This window comes from Cryptotermes secundus, unplaced genomic scaffold (genome assembly GCF_002891405.2).
Source record: "Cryptotermes secundus unplaced genomic scaffold, Csec_1.0 scaffold448, whole genome shotgun sequence".
In the NCBI taxonomy this organism is placed as follows: Eukaryota; Metazoa; Arthropoda; class Insecta; order Blattodea; family Kalotermitidae; genus Cryptotermes; species Cryptotermes secundus.
In genome coordinates this window covers 255886-269208 of record NW_019731577.1, presented here as the reverse complement: position 1 = coordinate 269208, position 13323 = coordinate 255886, and the positions used below count along the sequence as shown (strand labels likewise).

At 37.7% G+C, this 13323-nt stretch overlaps 2 protein-coding genes across 2 annotated transcripts in view; one reads left to right on the top strand and one right to left on the bottom strand.

Moving 5' to 3' along the window:
• LOC111867159 (elongation factor Tu, mitochondrial) overlaps positions 1–762 on the bottom strand; it is a 19759-nt gene extending 18997 nt beyond the window's left edge. The window contains exon 1 of the mRNA XM_023856747.2: positions 650–762. Within this exon, the coding sequence (XP_023712515.1) occupies positions 650–689 (40 nt within the window). The 5' untranslated portion in view covers positions 690–762. The remainder of the gene's footprint in view (positions 1–649) is intronic.
• Positions 763–862: 100 nt separating this feature from the next.
• The window catches only part of LOC111867161 (serine protease nudel), a 73735-nt gene continuing 61274 nt past the window's right edge, over positions 863–13323 (top strand). Inside the window, exons 1-2 of the mRNA XM_023856749.2 lie at positions 863–1011; positions 7417–7614. The gene's annotated coding sequence lies outside the window, so the exon portion shown is untranslated. The remainder of the gene's footprint in view (positions 1012–7416; positions 7615–13323) is intronic.

Sequence of the window (13323 nt, the reverse complement as noted above, 5' to 3'; positions counted from 1 at the left end):
GTACAAGCAGACTGGTGTTGGAAATACACACAGCTATGTGAGTGCAGTGAAGGGGGGGGGCAAGTCTACATGGGAAATCAGTGGAGTGGGAGGGGGAAGGGGCTGGAAACAGAAGCAGGGTTTTGTATAAGATATTGTGTCGGGGGAGAGAAAGGCAAGGTTAAAGGGACTTGCCCCCCGCCCTCCCTTCACTGCACTCATAGCTGTGTTTATTTCCAACACCAGTCTGCTTGTACCGGTTCTCACGGTCTCTTCGCTTGCGGATTATTTATTTTTCTTTCTACCCTGAAGATGGAGACGATACGTTCACCGAAACGTCGGTTAACACCACATCTACACTGTGCCACATCCCACAAGACTGTTTGCTTCTTATTTTGTCTTCTCCACAGCTTCCAGGCTGATTCTGAGGCCCAACCAGCCTCCTATCCAATGGCTACCGGGGACGCTTTCCCCAAATTATAATTTTGCACAATAAACACGTGTTCAATAAAACTAACCCAACCTAACCTCAGGACGTGCTATACTGCAACCTATTCAGCTGCACTACACATTTCCTACAAAAATTAAATGTTAACACAAAGTTAATACTATGGACACCTTTGGAATATATTTACAAGATTTCTCTGAAAAGAAAATTGTACTTTCATACCGGGACTTATAATAATTCTCGCCGACATCCACGAAGCCATTTTCTTACTTTTCTGGAACTTCTACGTCTCCGTTGACAGCATAAATCGCATAAATTGTATAACTGGTATAACACATCTGTGAGAACTCCTGCTAGTAATCCGCGTCAATTGTTTTCCAAGTAATGTGCTCTGTGCATCAGCAGATGGCAGAAAGATCTCATTTGCAATTACTGGATCAGTCAGGGCCAGACGGACATTGCCTAGGCCATTTTTGCATCTGTGATTATATTTCACAATAAAAAAAGAGACTGGATCAGTCATGCCGGATGGGCATTGCCTAGGCCATTTTTATATATACATTTTTTTTACATAAAAAGACTGGGTAAGTCAAAATATTTATAGTCTATTCTTAGAGTTAAGAAAGATGTTAAAGAATCGCGATGTTACCGCTACGATAGAATAAGATGTTTAGAAGAATGTACCACAAAGGGCCGGATGGGCATTGCCTAGGCCATTCTTACATACATGATTTTTTAAATAAATAAAGAAAGACTGGTTCAGTACACTTGATGCATTTGATCCACTTGATGATGGGGAGCCCGGTTAGCTCAGGAGACATTGTGACAGCCCTCGGGCTGAACGACAACGATTCGATTCCATGTGGGGCAAGAGATTTTTCTCTACTCCACAGTATCCAGACCGGCTCTGTGTCTTCTCGGTGGTAAAGTTGAACACCTGCTTACGTCTAGGACCAAGGTCAAGAAAGATAGAGCCATTTTTCTTATGTACATTCTATAATAACGTATGGATTAATATTCTGGGGTAACTCCCCGCATAGTATAAAAGTGTTTAGGATGCAGAAAAGGATAATTAGGATTATAACAAATACAACAAAGAGAACATCGTGTCGTAGCTTGTTTCAGGAATTGGATATTCTCCCCCTACAAGCTCAATATATATTGTCTATTTTCCTGTTTGTTATAGTAAATATGGAATTATTCACATTCAACTCACAAATGCATAATTGTAGTACTAGATCTGTCTGTGATCTGCAGNTGACTATTTTAGATTAAGGTAAAGTTGAAGAATGCCATCTTCTGGGATGTGGCGCCATCTTTGATCATTTGCCACCAAAAATCAAATCTATGTCTAATGACTTGAAAAATTTTAAAATTCAGTTGACAACATTTTTATTGCAAAATTCTTTTTATACATGTGATGAATTCTTTAGTAACAAATTTGCCTAGAAATAAGGATAATAGCATAAACAATTTTAACATTGCATAACTTTATGTATAGTGATGTAAGACCGTAAATTTAACACACGTTTTTTTATCTATTATAATGATTATAAGCAGTACATATATATTTATAATTGTATTGTACATTAACTATGTGATTGGTTCTATATAATTTGCCTAGAAATAAGGATAATAGCATAAACAATTTTAATATTGCATAATTTTATGAATAGTGATGTAAGATTGTTTCTCGATATAAATTTAACACATGTTTTTTTATATATTTTAATGATTGTAACTGTACATATATATTTATATTTGTATGGTACTATATTAACTATGTGACTGGTTCTGTATCTATGTATATGGATTTACGGAATATACAATAAATGAATGAATGAATGTCACCAGCCCCCTCACGTCTTCAAAGCATAGTGCTCAATTAATTAAGTACAGGGACAATTTTATCTTTTTACCCTACACCTGATGATTTCGTGATGAAGGTAACAGTCACATGTATGTGTTATATGCAGGGCTTGAAATTTGACAGTGTTATCCTGTTCCAGGGCCACCATCTTTAAACTTATTTTACTAAAATTAACAAACATACCAACTCCATGGTAAATCAATGTGTACACATCTACTGCAGATAAGAAAGTTTAGTATAATCAGCACAAGATCCTGTCATTGTACATTACGCAGCCATTTCAATGCCGTTTATACGTAGTGCTATCCAAAAGTTCCAGAAATATATTAATAAAAACTATTACGTCTTACCTAGATCTTATTCTGCACCATCACGTTCAAAGTAGTCCCCTTCAGAGCGCATACACCGATCCCAGCGTTTCTGCCACTTTTCAAATGCATCCTGGAAGTCTTTCTTTGTTAGGGTGTTTAGTACCGTCTGCGTTTCCGCTTGAATTTCCTCAGCTGTATCAAATCTTCGCCCCTTCGACTTGATTTTCATCTTGGGGAAGAGAAAGGAGTCGCATGGAGCTAAGTCTCGCGAGTACGGTGGGTGGGGAACAACTGCCATCTTGTTTTTAGCCAAAAATTCCTGCACACTGTAAGCCGTATGTGGTCTTGCGTTGTCATACTGGAGTACCCAGTCGTTGGTGCGCCACTTCTATGGACGTTTTTTCCTCATGTCTTTCCTCAAACGCCTTAGAACATCGCGATAGGACTCTTTTATTGACTCTCTGACTAGGAGGGACGAACTCCTCATGAACAATCCCGTCAATAAATATACATATAAAAAAACAGATCAATGTGGACTTAATGTTGCTCTTGATTTATCGAACTTTTTTTGGCTCTTCCATTGCGACGATTGCTGCTTATTTTCAGGGTCGTAGTCATAAACCCAACTTTCGTCATTAGTGACAACCTTCGAAAGAAAGTTTGGATCCTCTTGAAGCTGATGTTGAAGTTCCCTGCAGACTTCCAAGCGATGCTGCTTCGCCGCAATCCTGCTTGGATGGTCAGTCTACGACCTTGCAGAATCAAATCCCTAACTTTCGCGACATTTTCTGGTGTGGTACCAATAGACAACCGTCCCGACCGATCGTCATCATCAGTCGATGTTCGGCCATTTTTGAAACGCTTATACCAGTCGTAAGTTTGTGTCTGGACTAAACTGTTGTCACCAAAAGCTTGCTTCAACATTTGGTGCGTTTCTGAAGCGGGTTTCCAAAGTTTAAAACAAAACTTTATACAGACACGCTGCTCTCTCAGGTCAGCCATCGCAAAACCGGAAACTCACGGAAACAACAATGGAAATACGTTCATCAGCAATAAACCCAACCACTCAAATCGACGTCGCTTGCCACACTGATTCAAGAAAGGTGTGTGGGGAGACACCTAGCGGCATTTCGATGTACTCATAACAATTCGCGCGCAAAATTCAAATATCGGGAACTTTTTGATTGCACCACATCCACTCTTACATACGCCTTCATGGCGTAGTGCTTAAATACGAGTAGTTAAGCACAACTTTACTTCTACTTCTACATGTTTCGTTGTAGAATACAGCTGCAGTACAGAGATACAACACATGGAAGAAAATCACATGAAGTAAATTGTGGAAACTGGTGGTCACTGTGTTCCTCATGTAAATATACATGATAAATGTTGTAAGGGCACATGTGACGCATTGTTTATGTCGATGTGATGACTACTACATATTGAATTTCGGTGTGGGCTTAAGAGTACTTAGTGATCTGAAACAAAATATGATGTGTCATCACAGTCCTGAGCCTCTGTTTGAACATTATTTTAATATTATCGAAGATAATCTTATTTTATAAGGTGCTCGTCATTCTGTGACATTCATAAAGGAACCAGGATTCGAATGGCACACTTCTCACTTCTGAAGCAGGAGAGAAGCCAAAGGTTCTATACAAATCCTAATTTTTATTTATTTGTCTACTGTTTTGTATATTAATGCATTCCTTCTTCTTCCCCTTCTCCTCCTTCCTCCAACTCAAGCATTGAATACCACATGCCCATTACAGTGTTTAGAAGTTTTAAAACTGATTTGCTCATGTCCCTATATCCATTGTGATTATATGAATATATCAGTTTGGTAGTTTACTATTTTGCATTCCTTACGCACCATGCCCATACGTGTGCCCAATTTATGTGTTTTTTTTCCCCCCGTTTCATCTCCAGTTTGTTTTTTGTCTTTAAATAGAACTTGTATTAGTACACACTATATGTGAAATAAGTCTTCTTCACATGTGGTTTGTACAAAATTCTGACAAGATTTTTTTGGATTGGCATAATGTAAGTCATAGATCAGTCCGTGCATGAACCACCATCTGAGAAAAACTGTCATATCCACACATGTTGTTATATTTTCTTAAGGCTACTAATAACATTCTAATACTTTTAAAATATAATAGACTTCGTGTTATACATGTGAACAAAGATACGCTCCTTTTAGGTTCATAACAATATGACCACTGGACAACAGACTGTAAATACCAACTAAAAATGAACCCCACTAGCTGGATCATGCAGCTGCAAGGCATGGATTATGGTTTTATAGGGTCTATGCTTCAGCTATTGTGTTACCTTGCTTTGACACACCAGTCTTTTGAGCTAGACTTTTCTGCGACTTCCTAAGTGTATGTTCAAGTCTTGTTCCTGCGACATGTAAGTTTTCCTCAGTAAGCGCTTGGCGCTTATTTATTTTTTTTTTGTCCAACGCTTTCTGGCAGATCCGTATTTCGTATAGTTGCCATACAGAACTGCACATTGCTCTAAAGTATAACTCACCATGACGGAACACACTGCTCACTAACTGTAACCGAGATCAAATGGCTAATGGAGCTGATAACTGCTGCCCACTGCTTACAAATCATAAACAAATTCCAATGAATGAAACGCACTGCTCGCCATAACATATAATGCTGTCAAGCAATCCACAAATATAATAACTTAACTTAATTCCAAACATAATTGGCCGTTAGGCATACTGATTAATTGGCAAAATTCATATGAACCTCACAGCCGGCAGTGCATGGTCAACAGTGGTAAGAACCTCCCTGTACATTTACAATGAATGAAGATTTTTGTAGAAGTTTATCTGCTGCAAAGATTGAGAGTTATTAAAGGCCTATCATAAAAGAAAAAGAAATTTCAGGGTTTCAGTAAAGAAGCCTTGGGCAAAGAATTGGCAGCTTATATATCATATAAAAATTGCTCAGGTTTATCTGGTTGTGATTAGATATGAGAACATCAGCTGTTTTAAGGTTGGTCCAAAATGGATAACAGAAACACTCACTTCACACGAGTGCGTGTATTTTTAATAAGCACTGAGTAGGTGCATTAAAGTTTCAGTCACGTAAAATCTGTAGCAAGAAATGAAATTATGTAGGAAAATAAGATACATCTAACTACTGTGGGATTATTTGTCAAAGTTGCATTTAATTTCTTTCTTACCTTCATAGATAATTGAAGATGTCACGGCCTACATGCATTCTTTCATAAAAGAAACCTATTCAATCAGAACATTATTGGAGGGCAAGTGGATGTGATGAGTCTAAAAATCACATCCACTGTTATATATTTCATAACATGTGGCTATTGGTACTTGCCCTTGTGGTGGCCATCATAGGTGCATATGGAGCTGAAATGGTATGCCATGGCCGCAGAACGATGTATCTGCCTCCTCGGTGTATTAATGACAGAGATAAATGTCCCCAGAAGAGCACACTGGAACCTGCATCCAAAGTCTCCAACATGTGTGATGGGTGCACAGCTTGCATCACTGAGTATTAGTTGATAATATTTAAGACTACACTTCAGCCGAAGAATGTTTTCTTCTGGTCATTATTCTTGCCCTTACCAATATCTCAGATACTTAACTCTTCCTCTCATTGTGATATGGCATGGCATACTGCTGAGGCTCGAAATGAGGGCAGACATGAATACTTGCCGTCTACTTAATTTTAAGGAACTACTGCCACAGCCTTAAGATGTCATTATTCTTGTGCCTAGCAATGATACATATATGTAGAGACACATTCACAGAGCAGCTCCATAATATTTTCCTCATGATATTCTATATGTGTGATCATTTTCCTGAGCTGTCATTCTGATCTGGAGAATCTACCTATTTCTGAAAAGTCATGCCCACCCATGCATACTAGTATATGATGAAATCATAGAAGGTAGTATTGCCTAGATTAGTGTTTCTCAACCAGTGAGTTGCCCGAATAGTGGAACTTCATGGTTTGGTGGGATATGATGCCTCAGAAATAACATCTCCAACTTAATGATTAATATATAATTATAATCACATTACTATAAAAATACACTTCCTGGTAAAAGATAACTTTTGTTTTTATTATGGTGGGACTATGCTTTCCGGCATAGAAACCAGTGGAATGCAAGAAGTAAGAGGCCAAGAATCACCGGTCTAGATTAAGTTACATGTGCACATGACAAAATTTATCCACACGCTGGGATCATATCACACTTCGCGCAACTTCTGTTCATATATTTCTCGTTTATCCTGTGTTTTCTCTCAATGGCAGAGTCCATGTAATGGCCTGATCTTCAATTGAAGGGCTCTGTTGTATGTCTAAAACAATTATTGTCTCATAATTGGACCTAACACACAAACATGATGAACGGGGCTAATTATAGTAATCACTGTAGTCACTGTCATTACTACCACCATCTCCCACCTTTGTACTTCATTTCATTGTTACTATACTGTTTGTCCAATTACATCACGTCATGATCACAGTTTTTCTTCTTTAGTTTATAATCATTAGCCTCTTTCCAGCTTCATTATTAGTTTCTTTATACTTCATCATTATTCTTCTCCATCACTTCATCATGAATATTATCTGTGCTCATAATTTAATTTTTCTGTCCCATTATCATAGCTTTTTTTCCAACTTCTTTTTGTTTTTCACTTTAACTGATCTGTTCCTTTATTCTCAACTTCATTATCACTGTTTCTTCCCCACTTCACCATCAGTGTTTGTCTAGATACTTTCATCATCATTCTCCTTCATATCTTTACTTTATTACAGAACACAATTCTCATTTTTCTCCTCATGGATCCCAGTGATGGTGTCAACACATCACAATATTCTCCTCTCCATCAACTTATACTGACTGATGTGGTGTTGTTTTGACAAAGAAAGATGGTGAATGTGAACCAATGAGTGGGATGTCCTGCAAACCAGGATATGAATTTGATGAACAGGAACTTATAAGTGTGGCAAAAAGTAAGTACAGTGCATATTTTACCAGTGAGAAACTTAAAATTTATACCACAGAAGTAGAAAAAACGTTCTCATGTTTAGATCTAAAGATTCTGAATCTCAAAGAGCATCTTTTTAGAGGTAGTATTTAAACCCTTGCTTACAAGTGTATCATGTTGTCTACTTTATATACTCTAGAAATGAAAGTCATTCTAGTGCCTCTGTACCTCTCCGCAAAGTTCTATATGCAAGCTAAGGTAAAGTGCCATGCATTCTTAACCTCTAAAGTAGATGCATGCGAATGGTCACTTTCATGTTTTGACAACTTTAATCCTGGAGATATAGTCTCAGGTAGAGCGGCCTCCGTAGTCAAGAGGTAACGTTCCCACCTCATGACTCGTGGTACGCGGGTTCAAATACTCAGCGGAGGTCGTCGAATTTTTAAGGGCGGAAAAATTCAGGGAACAAGTCCTCCTGGAGGGACTTTAAGCTGTGTGTCCCGTGTCGTAACTTTAAGGCACGTAAAAGAACCTCATATCCCCAAAGGGGATCACTGAGCCAAATTCCAGGACGTTTCCCGCCCAACAATAGCCTCTGAGGCCTCTGATAGATGGGGGAAGCATTATAGACACCGCTAAGCAAGTGGCCGAACTCGCTTGCTTGGCGGGACTGATGGTACGCACCATTTATCGGTAGGGTAATGAGACTGGTAGAATATCATAGAGGGAAGCACAATAGATCAAACTGGTCGCGGTGCATGGGGAAACCCACCCTCTCTAAATAACTAACTAAACTATAGTCTCAGGTACCCACTGTACAGCAGGCTAGGAGGGCCCCAAAACTGGTCTGAACATAATGGTCAAGAGCGAAATTCCTGCCCATGCTGAAGTTCATATTCTACTGTTCAGCATTTGGGAGCTGTCCCTGCCCATACTATGAATTATACGTAAATCGTTTATCAAAATTTAGATCACTAATGTTGATTGGAGATTTATGCACTATCTGTGTCAGTGGATAATTCTTCCTCAGAAGATTGAAAAACGTCATCATATCTGTGTGACAGAGGGACAAAGACATGTTTTCTAGTATTAAATATAAATACAAGGTTTGAGGGTTTGACAATGGTGGAGATTCATATTATTGTCTTCTGGGTTATGACACCATGTAGTTCCTGCCATCCACTGTGGCTTGCACACAGAGGTAAATTTAATTCTATACTCCAGTTCGGAATTGATGCCAAGGTTAAAAAGGATCTTGGAATTCTATCATATCATAAGGAAAGATGAAACTGAAAAAGCAACTGGTAATTTCTCTTGGTTTTAGAATTAGCTATGAACTTTCTAATTCCTACCATTTACCCAATATTAAACACTCAAACCTTGCAGTAGTGTTTTTCATTATGAATAATATTTGTTTTCAGATGCTCACCCTTTTATGGAATGATGAATTTCTCTAGTACTGCAATGTACATTATGCCAAGTGCCACATTCACTGTGCCTGTTGAGATTACTGCTCCCCCTTTAATTTTTTACTTTGTTCCCTACCAGTCACTCCATTGGTGTTACTACAATTTCCTTTACTGTTACTGTTATTAATTGCTTTTACAAAATTATGCATATTCTTAAATTACCTCTAACTGCACACAACAGACACATGTTTGTAGGGTGACATTCATTCATTCATTTCCTTTATTTTCCATATATCCATACAGGTAAAAACCTAGGATGTGGAAACAGTCCCTTTGATAATAGAGGTGTCCATATGATAAATTACATGAGTTACATAATTAAAATCACATATATTAGTCAATTAAGATAGATAATAATATAAAAATAAAAAAATTAATAAGGTTTTAATTAATAAACATAATTTTAAAAGAACATTATTATAAAACTTAAAATTAATGCAATTTCATTTAAATTATCTAAATTAACTGAAGTAAATGCATTATAAATTTACACACTTATGACCAATTATCTTTCCTTCTTTCTTTCATTTTCCCATAAATTACATTGATACAGGACTCATCATATCACAATACTGTCAGCAAAAAACATATACAGGCAATTTTACAGGTTAACAATATATATAAATCATGCTTATCAAAACGAAAAGCTGCATAAAATCAAGACAAAAGATCACATCAACCAAACAGAAAACCATATCAGATCAGCAATCAGATTATAAATTATTTGTAAGAAGCAAGGTTTTCCATTATTCTCCAATCTAGATATTCCCACAATGAGTAAAAGAAGCCAATATGGAGAAATTTTTAAGGCATGTTTAAACTAATGAACATCATTTGTCATGTTCTTAAGATTCTGTGGTACGCTATTAAATCTCACAATCCTGGAACAGTAGACACTATTTTGGACTTCAGTAAATTTATAAGTTGCATGATGTAAATCCGAACTTTGTCTGATATGGATATTATGTATATCAGAATTTAGTGTGAAAGTATCCATATTTATAACAACAAACATGGATATTGAAAATATATATTGTGAGTAAAATGGAAGAATATTTAGATACCTAAACAATGGATGACAAGAGTCTGTTTTTCTAGCTTTCATAATGATTATAACTGTTCTTTTTTTAATTTTAAAAATTAAATTACTGTTGGCAGAATCACCCCAAAATATAATTCCATAGGACATATACATAGGCATAACAGATCATCAGTAGACTCTCCTGGGACACAACGGAAGATAAAGTTCTGATGGCATAGACAGCCAAACTCAGCTTAATTACTAACTGATTAATATGATCTTTCCACGAAAAGTAGTATCAATGATTAGTTCAAGAAATTTGACATTACAAGTGTTGTGGGTTAAAGTATCACTATATATTATAGTTAAGTTTTTTAACAGATTAAATTTTGTTGCAATGCAGACAATGTAGCTCTGTATGGGGCTGAAACATGGACACTTAGGGCAGTAGATCAGAAACACCTGGAAAGCCGCGAAATGTGGTGTTGGAGAAGGATGGAGAAGATCAGTTGGACCGATTATGTGAGAAATGAAGATGTGTTAATTAGAGTCAGTGAGCAGAGGAATATCCTACACGAAATAAGAAAACGGAAGGCTAATTGGATTGGTCATGTTTTACGCAGAAACTGCCTTCTAAAAGAAGTTATTGAAGGAAAGATAGAGGGGCGGATAGAAGTGACAAGAAGACGTAAGAAGATGCTGGATGACCTTGGGGACAGAAGAGGATACTGTCATTTGAAGGAGAAAGCTCTAGATCGCATTAAGTGGAGGAATTGTTTTGGAAGAGACTGTGGACCTGTCGTCTTGACAGATCTGATGATGATGATGATGATGATGATATAGACACAATTGTGTGAAAACCACTCATTTATTTTTATCAGAATCGTTTTCAAGGTAGTTTCGAGTTCTGTGGCATTATAATTTGAACACAGTATACTAGTATCATCCGCATACAAAATTGGTATGGATGATTTATTTACTACATAAGACAGATCTTTGATATACAACAGAAAAAAACAAAGGCCCAAGTATCGAACCTTGTAGGATACCCTGTTTAACCTTTTGCCATTCAGAAACACCGTTTCTATAATTATTATTTATTAACGTTCTTTGATATATATCAGTCAAGTAAGATGTAGTAAGCTTCCCTGCTATACTATTGATGCCATAAAACTCCAATTTAGCAAGCAATATGTCGTGACTGACACAGTCAAACGCCTTGGTTAAATCACAAAATAATCCTCGGGCAGTTAATTTGTTATTACGTGCCAATAGGATATTATTTATTAAGGTAAAGGTAGCCATATCGGTCGTTGATTTAGTTTGAAAACCATATTGTTCTTGCGCCAATATCTCATTTACATCGATATGATATTGCAGTCTGTTACAAATTACTTTCTCGAAAATCTTGAAAATCAGAGGTATGGGTCTATAGTTAACAATATCAGACCTGTCACCCGTTTTGTAGATGGGATTAATATGAGAATATTTCAAGCGGTCTGGAAAAATACCAAGGCTCAGTAGTTTATTGCATATATAAGTTAATGGAGCCAGAATGAATGGTAGGCTTCTTTTTCAAATATTTTGCAGAATCTCGTCATATCCATGTGAACTCTTCGATTTTAAAGACTTAATTATATCTTTAATTTCACTGGTGGTTACTGGAGTCATATTTATGTTAGGGAAACGATGTTGAAATACCTTGAAGATATTGTTTAAGGAATCCACGACCTTAGAAGATGAACTAGGTTGAATTTGGGATACCGGGACAGAAATATAATTATTAATAGTATCAGCCATTATTCGTACTTACGTATTTATATTAATTGTCTGATATCATGCGTTTTTGAGGGGAATAACATTTTGGTGTGCCGTGTTGAGTCATGGATATTTCATGGTGTGCCGAGTATAAAAATGTTGCGGAACACTGTTTTAGACAATCGGCTCACAGATGACGGTTCGCAACCCTAAGCGCCGGCCGCCCTTTACCCCCAGGAAAATTCCTGGTACTCATATCTGTTAGAGGTTGTGTAGATGCCAGGGTCGTAGTGCGGCTGGCAGGATTAGGCCAATTAAAAAAAAAAAAATCAACCTCATCGGAACTCGAACCCGCGACCTTCCGGCTTGTAGCAAAGTGCCTCAACTGGCTAAACTACCGAGTGTCTCCCTTCATGCCATGGTGTTTAATTAATTAAGCACGGGGACAATTTTTTTACATTTTTCTTGACACTGATTGTGTTAATGTAGCAGTGGGAATCAGGAGGATATATTCAATACTGCGGAACACATCCTACCACAGATAACACATGGGTTTTGAACACGGCTCAGCTTTATGGTGGGTCTGTGGTTAACCACACAAACAATTGCGCGGCCTTGCCGTGCGTTTTAGTGAATGGATGAACGAATTTCGGATAAATACCTGAAACGTCTGGGCTGATAGTGACATTCGTGTGTTGTGAAAAGGTAAATTCCTCGGCAGTGCAGCACGTAGGCCATCGCTGTACCGACTGAGCTATCCCGTTTTGATATTTCAGAATTATTGCCTTCTCATACGGGAATAATATTATACCTTAGTATAAAAAGAATGTAGAACTATCCCTGTAACAGACCATGGAGGCCCATAAGGTTGTGAGACGACGAGGCTCCCACATTTTTCTAGACAATCGGCTCACAATTGGAGGTAAGGTTGTCAGGTTTACACGCCGGTCGCCCCTTACCCCCAGGAAGATTCCTGGTACACATTTCTGTTTTGAGTCGACCCCAGGGCCATAGTGCGGCTGGAAGGATTAGGTAAATTCAAAGAAAAATAGTCGTCTGGACTCTAAACCACGACCTTCCTGCTTGTAACATAGTGCCTCTACCAACTATGCTACCGCGTGCCTGCATCAGAATATGTTAATATGTTAAAAGTACAGTGGTTACTATACGTACCGTCTGTTTTAACATTTAAGGAACTGTGGAGAACCAGAAAACACATCGTCGCTAAATCTAGCGCTCACCATTGGATACAGATATGAGACTCTTTCAATAGCCATCTGCACAACATCTGCGAAATTCACTCTCCTAACTACAACACGGCGACAAAGAAAAAATCTTCTAGGTTTAATTAATCACTACAGAATGGAGATGTATGGGTGCATGGAGGTATAGCTTCACGTATTTTAAACCTTGGGACTACGAGATGATGGAGATCAGTGGTCCATTTCGCGTCCTGATAAACAAGGGAAACAGCACCCAGTACCAA